The following is a 12,669-nucleotide window of genomic DNA, read 5'->3' as shown; positions in this document are numbered from 1 at the left end:
TAACTTAGATCTGGTAAAACTGCCACCATCCAGAAATTTCAGTGTCTGGATCACTTTTTTGTCCCCCCAAAAACCTTCCCCTCCCTGGGCAGCCTTGAAAGGCTTCACCAATTCCCTGGTAAACACAGATCCAAACCCCTTGGATCTTAAAACAAGGAGAAATTAACCATCCCCCCTCCTTTCCCCCCACCAATCCCTGGTGAGTCCAGATCCAATCCCCTTGGATCTTAAAATAAGGAAAAATCAATCAGGTTCTTAAAAAGAAAGCTTTTAATTAAAGAAAGAAAAGTAAAAAAATCATCTCTGTAAAATCAGGATGGGAAATACTTTATAGGATAATCAGACTCATATGGCCCAGAAGAACCCCCTCTAGCCTTAGGTTCAAAGTTACAGCAAGCAGAGGTAAAATCCTTTCAGCAAAAAAGGGACATTTATAAGTTGAGAAAACAAAAATAAAACTAGTTCGCCTTGCCTGGCTGTTACTTACAATTTTGAAAAATGAGAGACTGATTCAGAAAGATTTGGAGAGCCTGGACTGACGTCTAGTCCCTCTTACTCTCAAGCATGAACAACCCCCAAACCAAATAGCACAAACAAAGACATCCCTCCACCAAGATTTGAAAGTATCTTGTCCCCCTATTAGTCCTCTGGTCAGGTGTCAGCCAGGTTTACTGAGCTTCTTAACCCTTTACAGGTAAAAGACATTAACCCTTAACTATCCGTTTATGACAGGCCTGGTGCGCGGCGGGGGGTGGCCCAGCCCAGTGGGGTAGGGACAGCGGGTGATGCTCGCGCCTGGTGCCAGGCGGGGGGGGGGCACACCGGGGTAGTGGCAGTGGGTGATGCTTGCGCCTGAGGCTGGGCGGTGGGGGGGTTGGTGGCCAGGCCCAGCGGGGTAGGGGCAGCCGATGATGCTCAGGGCTGGTGTTGGGCGGGGCGGCCCAGCGGGGTAGGGGCAGCGGGTGACACAATCTGAGCTGGGTCTGGGCTGGGGGGGTAGGCCCAGCCCAGCGGGGTAGGGGCACTGGGTGACACTCGGGGCTGGCCCGGCCCAGTGGGGTAGGGGCACTGGGTGACGCACAGGGCTGCTTCCGGGCGGTGGGGGGCCCAGCGGGGTAGGGGCAGTGGGTGATGCTCGTGCCTGGGGCCGGGCGGTGGCCAGGCCCAGCGGGGTAGGGGCAGCCGATGATGCTTGGGGCTGGTCCTGGGCAGGGCGGCCCAGCGAGGTAGGGGCAGCGGGTGACACAATCAGGGCTGAGTCCTGGCAGGGGGGGTGGCCCAGCCCAGCGGGGTAGGGACAGTGGGTGATGCTCGGGGCTGGGTCGGGGAGGGGGGCTGGCCTGGCCCAGCATGGTAGGGGCAGTGGGTGATGTGTGGGGCTGGTGCCGGGAGGTGGGGGGCACAGCGGAGTAGAGACAGCGGGTGACCGCGGGGCTGGTGCCGGGCGGTGGGGGACCCAGCGAGGTAGGGGCTGCGGGTGCCAGGTGATGGGGGGGGTCCAGGGGTGACGCGCGGGGCCGGTGCTGGGCGGTGGGGGGGCCCAGCGGGGTAGGGGCAGCGGGTGACGCGCGGGGCCGGGGCCGGGCGGTGGGGGGGGGGCGCCCAGCGGGGTAGGGGCGGCAGGTGACGGGCGGGGCCGGTGCCGGGCGGTGGGGGGGGCCCAGTGGGGTAGGGGCAGCGGGTGCTGAGCGGGGCCCAGCGGGGTAGGGGCTGCGGGTGCTGAGCGGGGCCGGTGCTGGGCGGTGGGGGGGGGCCCCAGCGGGGTAGGGGCTGCGGGTGACGCGCGGGGCCGGTGCCGGGCGGTGGGGGGGGGCCCAGTGGGGTAGGGGCAGCGGGTGCTGAGCGGGGCCGGTGCTAGGCGGTGGGGGGGGCCCCAGCGGGGTAGGGGCTGCGGGTGACGCGCGGGGCCGGGGCCGGGCGGTGGGTGGGGGGCCCAGCGGGGTAGGGACAGCGGGTGCCGGGCGGTGGGGGGGGGGCAGTGGGGTAGGGGCTGCGGGTGACGCGCGGGGCCGGTGCCGGGCGGTTGGGGGGGGGCCCAGCGGGGTAGGGGCAGCGGGTGCTGAGCGGGGCCGGGGCCGGGCGGTGGGGGGGGGCCCAGCGGGGTAGGGGCAGCGGGTGACGCGCGGGGCCGGGGCCGGGCGGTGTCGGGGGCCCAGCGGGGTAGGGGCAGCGGGTGACGCGCGGGGCCGGGGCCGGGCGGTGCCGGGCGCCCAGCGGGGTAGGGGCTGCGGGTGACGCGCGGGGCCGGGGCCGGGTGGTTGGGGGGGGGCCCAGCGGGGTAGGGGCAGCGGGTGCTGAGCGGGGCCGGGGCCGGGGCCGGGCGGTGGGGGGGGGGGCAGCGGGGTAGGGGCTGCGGGTGACGCGCGGGGCCGGTGTCGGGGGCCCAGCGGGGTAGGGGCAGCGGGTGCTGAGCGGGGCCGGGGCCGGGGCCGGGCGGTGGGGGGGGGGCAGCGGGGTAGGGGCTGCGGGTGACGCGCGGGGCCGGTGTCGGGGGCCCAGCGGGGTAGGGGCAGCGGGTGACGCGCGGGGCCGGGGCCGGGCGGTGGGGGGGGGGCCCAGCGGGGTAGGGGCAGCGGGTGCCGGGCGGTGGGGGGGGCCCAGCGGGGTAGGGGCTGCGGGTGACGCGCGGGGCCGGTGTCGGGCGGTGGGGGGGGGGCAGTGGGTGACGGGCAGGGCTGGAGCTGGGGTTGCGTCCGGCGGAGCAGCCCGGCCGGGTGCATGGGGGGTTGGAGGCGGGGCTCAGGCGAGGGGCGTGGCGGGGGAGGACGTTGGGTTGCGGAGGGGCGGGAGAAAGGGGTGGGAGGATAGTGGATGACAGGACGGATTCGTTGCAGGTATGTGGGCGTGGCCGGAATCACATGGAAGCGAGGAAGAAATCGGATTGGCCAGACCATGCCGGCCACAGCCAATAGGAGAGTGGAGCGGCTGCAGGTCGCGCGGTAGGATGGAGGCAGATGAGGCGTTGCTGTCGCCGCTGCGGGAGCTGGGGGTGCCTGAGGCGGCGGCGCGCCGGGTGAGCGGGGGCGGGGCGGGGTGGGAGGGGAGCCGCGCGGGAGCTGGTTGAACCGGGCAGGGGCCGGGCCGGGCCGGGCCGAGGGGAGGCGGAGGCGGAGGCGGAGGCTGGGGCTGGGGCTGGGGCCCGGGCCCGGGCCCGGGCCCGGGCCGGCTTCACGACGCGCGTTCTCCCCTCCCCCATAGGCGCTGGCCTTGACTGGAAATGTGTCCGCGGAGGCGGCGGCGCAGCTCTACTTCGGCAGCCTGGAGACGCAGGTAGGCCCCGGCCGCCCCCGCGCGGAGCCCGGACCCAGCGGCCCGCGCGCGGAGCCCGGACCCAGGGGCCCATGCCCAGGTTTCTCTTTCAGGAGCAGCTGGATGGCGGCGGCTGCTACAAGATGGTGTTTGTGGTGAACACGGAGCTCGCCATGGGCGTCGGGAAGGTAACGTGCCGGGAAGCCCAGAGTCTAGCCGGCCAGGTTGCGGCGCCAGGGATGGTCGCCTGCCCAGACTGCAGAGCCACCTGTGGAAAGAGCTGGGTGCCAACTCATTGCGTGGTCCTGTAAAGGAACTGGCCTCCCTGTGCTACTCTACCCAGTTGCCTTGGGTTGCACACACCACTGGGACGTGAATAAGCATTTTGTTACGGAGGGGGAAATGAGCTTGTCCTTCTCTTTTCTGCTCTCCCCGTCCCCAGTCTGGGAAGGAGATGGGACTGCCTTCTGCTGAAGGTTGTAGGTGAATGCAGAGGACTTGTGCCCATATTCTCACACAGGGGGAGGAGTGGCTTCAGTGGTTCACCTGTTCAGATGTAATGTTTCCCTTTACAGATAGCAGCCCAGGTCGGACACGCAGCTGTTGGCCTGTACCAGTTAATACAAGAAAAATCCACTGGGAGGAAGATGATCTGTCAGTGGGATGAATATGGGTAAGATGGTAGTGTGTGCATGATAGACAAGTGTCCAGCCAGCCCATTGAATATATGTTGTAAAATTCAGAGACAAAACGGAGCGCACTGACTCATGTCGGTCAGGCTTACTTGTTGGGAGGAAGGGTGAAGGATTGAAATAACGGACAATATCAAAGACTAAGCTTGAGGGGCAGCAGCTGCAGAGCTTTCACAGAACTTCACTGCATTCCCCTTGGTTGTCCCTCTTAATCTCCCCTTTCACTAATTTTGCATTCACTCTAAATGGTTCTTCAAGCAGTTGTCTGAAATAGTTAAACAGATAAAGATGAGCTGACATCAGAATGTTCCTCATTCTACTTGGTAGTTGAAAAGGCCAAAGGAGGGAGGACCCTTTCTGATCTGGACTTTTTTGTGTGTCTTGTAGATAATTTGTCTGAAATTTAACTTGATGAATTTATCTAGAATAATTGTTATGCTCATATCTGAAGCAAGTGGGTTTGCAGTTGCTAGATGAATGGGAGATGGATCTCTAACTCTTTTGTTAGGCCAAAGACTTCCTTAGCTTGTACACTGCTCCCCTAGCCAAGCAGATTGTGATAAGAGGTCGTGGGATAGTATGAGCTCTTTCTGATCACTTGCTTTTTCCTTGTTAGTGCGAAGAAGGTTGTAGTTCAAGGATCAAACACTGCCCACCTCATGGATCTGCAAGCATTGGCTTTGAGCCTGGAGCTGCCAACGTACCTGGTGCAGGATGCAGGGAGAACACAGGTAACCAAGCTCGGAATTGAGTGCATGTGTGTAACTAATACAATGCATTTGGCTCTTTAAAAGGGCCAGTGTCCCAGAGCTTGAAAACATTTTGTGAGCAAAACTGATTAGGAGGAAGAATTTAAAACAATAAGAAAAATAATTGGAAGTCAGTGTAAGAAAACTTTACTAGATGTCTTAAAAATCCCATAATTCAGCAATTATCAAATGATTCTTCAGTTAAACTGTTCTAGTTAAGGGATTTGAAAGAAGTGATAAAATTAAAAAAAAAGTTGGAAGGGGAAAGTAGACACTGGTAGCAATGACAACAAATTAGCAGTTATAAAATGAAGACCTTGAAAAGGGAAGCCAGAAGCCTGTAACCTGTAAGGCTAAGGACAATATAAAAGAATTTATTCAAATATCCGAAACAAAATAAATTCTAGCAATGATGTAAGTCTGTTGTTGGATAGGGATGGTAAAATCATAGAATCTTGAGACTGGAAGGGGCCTTGAGAGGTCATCTAGTCCAGTCCCCTGCACTCATGGCAGGACTAAGTATTATCTAGACCATCCCTGACAGGGGTTTGTCTAACCTGCTCTTAAAAATGTCCAATGATGAAGATTCCACAGCCACCTTAGATAATTTATCGAAGTGCTTAACCACTCTGACAGTTACGAAGCTTTTTCTAATGTCCAACCTAAACCTCCCTTGCTTCAATTTAAGCCCATTGCTTCTTCGCATATCCTCAGAGGTTAATGAGAACAATTTTTTTTCTTACTCTGCCTTATAACAATCTTTTTTATGGACTTGAAAACTGTTATGTCCCCCTCTGTCTTCTCTTCTCCAGACTAAACAAACCCAGTTTCTTCAACCTCCTCTCGTAGGGCATGTTTTCTAGATCTTTAATCATCTTTGTTGCTTTTCTCTGGATTTTCTCCAATTTATCCACATCTTTCCTGAAATGTGGCGCCCAGAACTGGACACAATACTCCAGTTGAGGCCTAATCAGCGCGGCATAGAGCAGAAGAATTACTTCTCGTGTCTTGCTTACAACATTCCTGCTAAATCATGCCAGAATGATCTTTACTGTTTTGCAACAGTGTTACAAGCTAAATGAGTGAAGAGTGTGATGCCAACAATTATGCAAAAAAGCAGAAGTATTCAATAAATGTTTGATATTTGGAAAGAAGCTGAATGACTTTACATCCTACCATGGTGATAGAAAACCTACTACTCTGATAGTAACTAAACAGGGTGTTAAACAGCAACTGCTAAAATTAAACACTTAGAGATTTTCAGTGGATATCTTGCATCCATGGGTCCTAAAAGAGTTGGTGGTGGAACTCTGAGCCATTGATGCTGATAATTAAATATTGGAACACTCTCTGGAAGTTCTACAAGATTGGGACAATGTTCTTCTTTCTGCCAATATTTTAAAAGGGTAAAAGAATAACCTGAGTAACTTTAGGCCAGTTAGCCTGATATTGCTCCCATATAAAACAATGGAACATCTGATCTGGGGTGCATTTAGTAAAGAACTGAAGGATTGTAGTATAGTTAATACCAAACAACATGGCTTTATGGAAAATGTGTCTTGTCAGACAAACTTGATAAAATTTGAGATTATTAACCGAGTTTATAAAGATGATTAACACCATGTACTTAGACTGTGGTAAGTCAAATACTTTAGTACTCATGAGTGTCTGAAAATATATATATATGCAAAATCATGAAGTGAATAATACATTTAAATGGGGGAATTGTTATCCAGTAGAGATGTTTCTGTTTGGATATCGCAGGAATCTGTTTCTTGGTCAATTTTATGTAATATTTCCAATGATTTAGAAGAAAATATAAAATCATTGTTGGCCAAGTTTGCAGATGTCAGTTTCAGTATAATGAGGACTGCTCCAGAACAGAGCAATGTGCAGTGTGTGGTAACCTGGAATCAATGGGGGGGAAGGTGAGGAAGAGTGTGTGTGTGCCTGTGAATGAGCATGCCTGGTTTGAACATTGGGCTGCTAAACCGAGGGTTGTGAGTTCAATCCTTGAGGGCCCCATTTAGGGATCTGGGGCAAAAATGTGGGGATTGGTCCTGCTTTGAGCAGGGGGTTAGACTGGATGACCTCCTGAGGTCCGTTTCAACCTTGATATTTTATGATTCTATCCCAAACACAGGGTCATATATCTAGGATCCAGGGATGTAAGTCCTAGGGATGTAAAAGATTAACCGCTAAGCATTAAGCTTACCGTTAACTGAACCGTAACCCATTGGCCCTGGCCACGTTGGGCCAGCCACTGAATCCACTTATAGGTTGGGGGACTGCATCCTGGAAAGCACTTACGTTGATAGTGACTTAGGGACCAGGGTGGAAATTAGCTGAATGTGAGGTTCAGTGCAATGCTGTGGTTGAGCTAATGTGGTTCTTGGATGATGCAGAAGTAGGGAGGTGGTATTAACTTTATATACAGCATTAAGGAGACTATTGGAATACTATGTCCAGTTCTGGTGCCAACACTCTAAAAACATGTTGGAAAGGGTTCCAACAAGATCCAACAATTTGTGTTCTTACTGTGTATACTTGCCAGACTAAAAAAGCTAAATCTATTTAATTTATCCAGGAAGTTGAAGTGACTTGATCAATCTATAACGGGTGGGCAAACTTTTTGACCTGAGGGCCACATCTGGGAATAGAAATTGTATGGTGGGCCATGAATGCTCACAAAATTGGGTTTGATGTGGGAGGGGGTGAGGGTTTTCATTGGGGGTGCAGGCTCTGGGGTGGGGCTAGAAATGAAAAGTTCAGGGTGTGGAAGGAAGCTCTGAGTGGGCTGGGGATGAGAGGTTTGGGGTGCAGGAGGGTGCTCCAAGCTAGGATCAAGGGGTTTGGAGGGCAGGAGGAAGCTCAGGGGTGCAGGCTCTGGGCGGTACTTACTTCAAGCGGCTCCCAGAAGCAGCAGCATGTCCCTTCTCCAGTTTCTTCATGGAAGCGTGGTCAGGTGGCTCTGCGCACTGCCCTGTCCACAAGCACTGCCGCTGCAGCTCCCATTGGCCAAGGTTCCCGGCCAATGGAAGCTGCGGTGGTGGCACTTGGGGAGGGACAGTGTGGAACCCCCTGGCTGCCCCTATATGTAAAGCCAGAGGGGGACCATGCCGCTGCTTCTGTGAGCTGTGTGGAGCGACCCCAGTTTCCCAACTGGAGAGGAGCAAGCCTCAGACCCCACGCCCCAGCGGGGGAGCTCAAGGGCTGGATTAAAATGGCTGGCGGGCCGGATCCAGCTTGCAGGCTATAGTTTGCCCACCCCGATCTACAAGTACCTATGCAAGGAGAAGATTTGATGGTGGAGGACTCCTGTCAGACCAAGGCAAGACAAGATCCTATGGCTGGAAACTGAAGCTAGACAAAGGCCTGCATTGTGCAGGAGGTCAGACTAGATGATCATAATGGTCCCTTCTGACATTAAAGTCTATGATTCCATTAATTCAGACTAGAAAGGGTGCAAATTCTTAAGTGAGAATTAATCATTGGAACAACATATGGACATGGTGGACTCTGACTTGAAGTCTTTAAATCAAAACTGAATGTTTACCGTCAACTGAATTGCATGTTTATCTCTCCACTGTAGGTTCTAGCTGGATCATACACTGTCCTTGCCATTATCGGAGAAGAAGAAATAGTGAATCAGGTGACTGGGAAGCTGAGGCTGTTGAACTGAGAGCAGCACCAAAGCCTATTATTTTATGCTGTATCTGACTACATGCCGTGGAATTTGAAAGCAATTTATATGCAATGTGGAGAAAGAAGCACCTGTTAACAGCATCTCAGATCCTTCAGAGTCATGGGAACCAGACAGCTACTCTCTTTTCTGCCTGCTGAAGCTGCATGGGAGCCTGGTGCTAGGGTGAGGAGGCAGCACTTTTCCTTTCATTTGAGGAAGTCTGTCTTGCTAGACCAGGACTGTGAGAGGTAGTATTGCTGATCTACTGCAGGTGTATTAGAGAGACTGCTGCACATTTCTACCTCTAGCTTCCCTAGAAATTGTCTTGAAAAACAAGGCTTGTATTTTCTGAAACATGCTTATGAACAAGATGAAATTCTGACAGATACCTTGCCTTTCCTTGAAGTCTCTGTGGTGAGCTTGTGGCTCTGTTAATTCATTGTGGCTTTTTATTTTTGGGGGGGGGGGGGGATGTATGTCCTTTAATCTCTTGCATAAAAATAGGTTTCAAATATTGGATGATTAAATGACTAGGAACATACATAGTTGTATTAGGTAGGTTTATGGGGGTCAGCTAGATATGAAGGGAGAATAAACCCTCCTGTTTCAGAGCTGGGAAGAAATTTCTCTTATGGGCAGGTTATTCCATAATTGCCTTACACAAGTGCAAGAAATTCCTGTAGATCTGAGACTGGCCATTGTCAGAGAGGATATAGGACTAAATAGACCCTAGGTCTGGCAATTCCTGTCCTTCTAAAGCCTGTTCTGGTAGTATAAACTGAATAGTGGCAGGGGTGCAGGCTTGATCTTGTTATGAAATGTACTGTTGAAATAATTACTCTAGGTGAGGAAAATAGGCATTACATTAGGATTAATATTTCACATTCAAGAGGGGAGAAGGGGAAAAAAATTACCTCACCCCTAACATCCTGCTTTTAGGTCTTGGTTGTGGTTTTGTAGCACATGTGCTTTAGGTGGAATTTCTAGTGAACTTTATTTAATCCAGTCGGTAGAAAATAGCCCTGGGTGTGTTAGGCAACAGTAATGGCTTTTAGTTATGTGTAAGCTTGGCTGATTGTGTCTGTCTGTAGGTACTGACCCATGGCAGCAGCATCCAAGTTTGCATGGTTCTAATGTGTGTGGGTTTTTTTCTTTGCCCATAACATCTCTATTCCAAGTACACCGTACACACAGTTCTGGAATTGGAAGGGGTGAAACTGGCTGTCTTGTGAACTGGATCTTACTACTGGTGGTCTGAACTTCCAAGACACCTTGTTTTTAAATGTTACATGTACTGAGGGGAGAAAGAAGCAGAGGCATTGCTTTGTTATTAGGCTTGTGACCAGAACCTGCTCAGACCTCCTGTATTCCTATGAAGAGGCTTTTGGCTTTCAGGATATGGTCTCCACATTAAACTTGGATGCTTGTTAATAAGCAAGGTGTTGACGTGCCTGAATAGTTTCTTGTGGGTAAATCCTCATGCTTGTCTGTAGTGTCAGTGTTAGAACATAAGAATGGCCATACTGGGTCAGACCAAAGGTCCATCCAGCCCAGTATCCTGTCTTCTGACAGTGGCCAAAAAGGAATGAACAGAACAGGTGATCCATCACTCATTCACAGCTTTTGGCAGTGTAGGTGCCACTTGTTATCTGTTTGTACTTCAGCTGCATAGCAAATTTAAGACTTTTCATCAAATTGTAAAAGCAGCAAAGAATCCTGTGGCACCTTATAGACTAACAGACGTTTTGGAGCATGAGCTTTCGTGGGTGAATACCCACTTCCTCAGATGCATGTAATGGAAATATCCAGGGGCAGGTATATATATGTGTGTGCTAGCAAGCAAGCTAGAGATAACGAGGTCAGTTCAATCAGGGAGGATGAGGCCCTGTTCTAGCAGTTGAGGTGTGAAAACCAAGAGAGGAGAAACTGGTTCTGTAATTGGCAAGCCATTCACAGTCTTTGTTCAATCCTGAGCTGATGGTGTCAAATTTGCAGATGAACTGAAGCTCAGCAGTTTCTCTTTGAAGTCTGGTCCTGAAGTTTTTTTGCTGCAGGATGGCCACCTTAAGGTCTGCTATAGTGTGGCCAGGGAGGTTGAAGTGCTCTCCTACAGGTTTTTGTATATTGCCATTCCTAATGTCTGATTTGTGTCCATTTATCCTTTTCCGTAGAGACTGTCCAGTTTGGCCGATGTACATAGCAGAGGGGCATTGCTGGCATATGATGGCGTATATTACATTGGTGGATGTGCAGGTGAATGAACCAGTGATGGTGTGGCTGATCTGGTTAGGTCCTGTGATGGTGTCGCTGGTGTAGATATGTGGGCAGAGTTGGCATCGAGGTTTGTTGCATGGATTGGTTCCTGAGCTAGAGTTATTATGGTACTGGTGGTCACCAGTAACTGCACACCACACCATAATAACTCTAGCTCAGGAACCAATCCATGCAACAAACCTCGATGCCAACTCTGCCCACATATCTACACCAGCGACACCATCACAGGACCTAACCAGATCAGCCACACCATCACTGGTTCATTCACCTGCACATCCACCAATGTAATATACGCCATCATATGCCAGCAATGCCCCTCTGCTATGTACATCGGCCAAACTGGACAGTCTCTACGGAAAAGGATAAATGGACACAAATCAGACATTAGGAATGGCAATATACAAAAACCTGTAGGAGAGCACTTCAACCTCCCTGGCCACACTATAGCAGACCTTAAGGTGGCCATCCTGCAGCAAAAAAACTTCAGGACCAGACTTCAAAGAGAAACTGCTGAGCTTCAGTTCATCTGCAAATTTGACACCATCAGCTCAGGACTGAACAAAGACTGTGAATGGCTTGCCAATTACAGAACCAGTTTCTCCTCTCTTGGTTTTCACACCTCAACTGCTAGAACAGGGCCTCATCCTCCCTGATTGAACTGACCTCGTTATCTCTAGCTTGCTTGCTAGCACATATATATACATATATATATATATATATATACACACACACACACACACACACACACACACACACCTGCCCCTGGAAATTTCCACTACATGCATCTGATGAAGTGGGTATTCACCCACGAAAGCTCATGCTCCAAAACGTCTGTTAGTCTATAAGGTGCCACAGGATTCTTTGCTGCTTTTACAGATCCAGACTAACACGGCTACCCTCTGATACTTGACATCAAATTGTAGGCATGTGCCCATGTTGCAGTAGAACATGCAAGCTGTTATGGAATTAAGATCCTTTGCTGGAGTAGAGGTGACACAGAATTTTTATGGCAGTCACAAACTCCCTGAAGTCAGGGATGACTTTTAATGGAAACCATGCTGTTAAGCACACAATGATCGAGTACATAAGTAATGTTGGATATTTACAGTTAACTGTAGTTGCCCGACAATTGGTAGATCTGTTTTCTGCATCATATATTAATTTAAGGAGGGAAGATCGAAGGTTTGTGAATGAGAACCAATGGGTGCCATCTGAATAAGATACTCTACCTGTAAGAGTTGGAGGTGCCCTATAGAGGGGTAGAATAGCATTACAATTGAAGCACTAGACCAGGACTCAAGACATCTGGTTTCAGTGCCTGGTTTTGCCACTGTCTCCCTGTTTGCTCACTATCCATAGAAACAGAGGGTGTAAAAGTACCTAGATTTACAAAGTGATGCTGCAGAATAACCATGCAACTTACATTGCACTAGTGGCCAGAGGCTCCCAGCAGCTCCTCATTATGCCTGGTGCAGTACAAACCTGATATGGTCCCTCTCCCAAAAAGAGGTGTTTCCTGATAGTTGTACTGTTCAGATTTGGCTTTGTTACAATTTGTTTATTTGCCTTCAGGAAAAGAGTAGAATATTCCACTGCTGCTTTCCTTCTTCCACTTCCCTTTTCATGGGGGAAGGGGGAGTGGTTCCTATAGTTGCCCGGCTTATTCAGCACTCCCTTTTGTGTATGTCTTGGGGGCAGTACAGGAAATGCTGTTGGGGTAGATTCTTTGCTTTGGCTAAGATTCTGGGAAAAGGAGAAAACCCACTAGTTCAGTGGGGTCCTGAAGCAGCTGCATGTTGAATGATAATTTGAATGACTGCCTGTTTTGAACATACCTGATAAGAAAAAAGCACACTTGAATTCTTGCCTGCTGATAGTAGCAGATTTGTTTAGGCTGTTCCTGGGTAAAATGCGAGCACAGCTGTCAGGTATGATTTGGTTACAACTTCTGCTTTGGAAGAATCATCAGATGAGATGCTGAAAGCTCTGCGTAGTCACCCTTGTGCTCTAGGTAAAACCA

At 51.0% G+C, this 12,669-nt stretch overlaps 1 protein-coding gene across 9 annotated transcripts in view; it reads left to right on the top strand.

Moving 5' to 3' along the window:
* The window catches only part of LOC115655084 (SRSF protein kinase 3-like), a 74,273-nt gene extending 65,510 nt beyond the window's left edge, over positions 1-8,763 (top strand). For 8 of the 9 annotated variants that reach the window (XM_030570170.1, XM_030570169.1, XM_030570167.1 and 5 more), the window contains 6 exons: positions 2,835-3,013; positions 3,199-3,270; positions 3,363-3,437; positions 3,825-3,922; positions 4,558-4,672; positions 8,283-8,763. In XM_030570170.1, coding sequence (XP_030426030.1) covers positions 2,835-3,013; positions 3,199-3,270; positions 3,363-3,437; positions 3,825-3,922; positions 4,558-4,672; positions 8,283-8,372 — 629 coding nt within the window. In that variant the 3' untranslated portion in view covers positions 8,373-8,763. The remainder of the gene's footprint in view (positions 1-2,834; positions 3,014-3,198; positions 3,271-3,362; positions 3,438-3,824; positions 3,923-4,557; positions 4,673-8,282) is intronic. The other variant, XM_030570163.1, reaches the window with a different exon arrangement.
* Positions 8,764-12,669: the final 3,906 nt, after the last annotated feature.

The sequence above is a fragment of the Gopherus evgoodei genome, chromosome 7 (assembly GCF_007399415.2).
Source record: "Gopherus evgoodei ecotype Sinaloan lineage chromosome 7, rGopEvg1_v1.p, whole genome shotgun sequence".
NCBI classification, from domain to species: Eukaryota; Metazoa; Chordata; order Testudines; family Testudinidae; genus Gopherus; species Gopherus evgoodei.
This window is presented reverse-complemented; position numbering and strand designations above follow the sequence as displayed.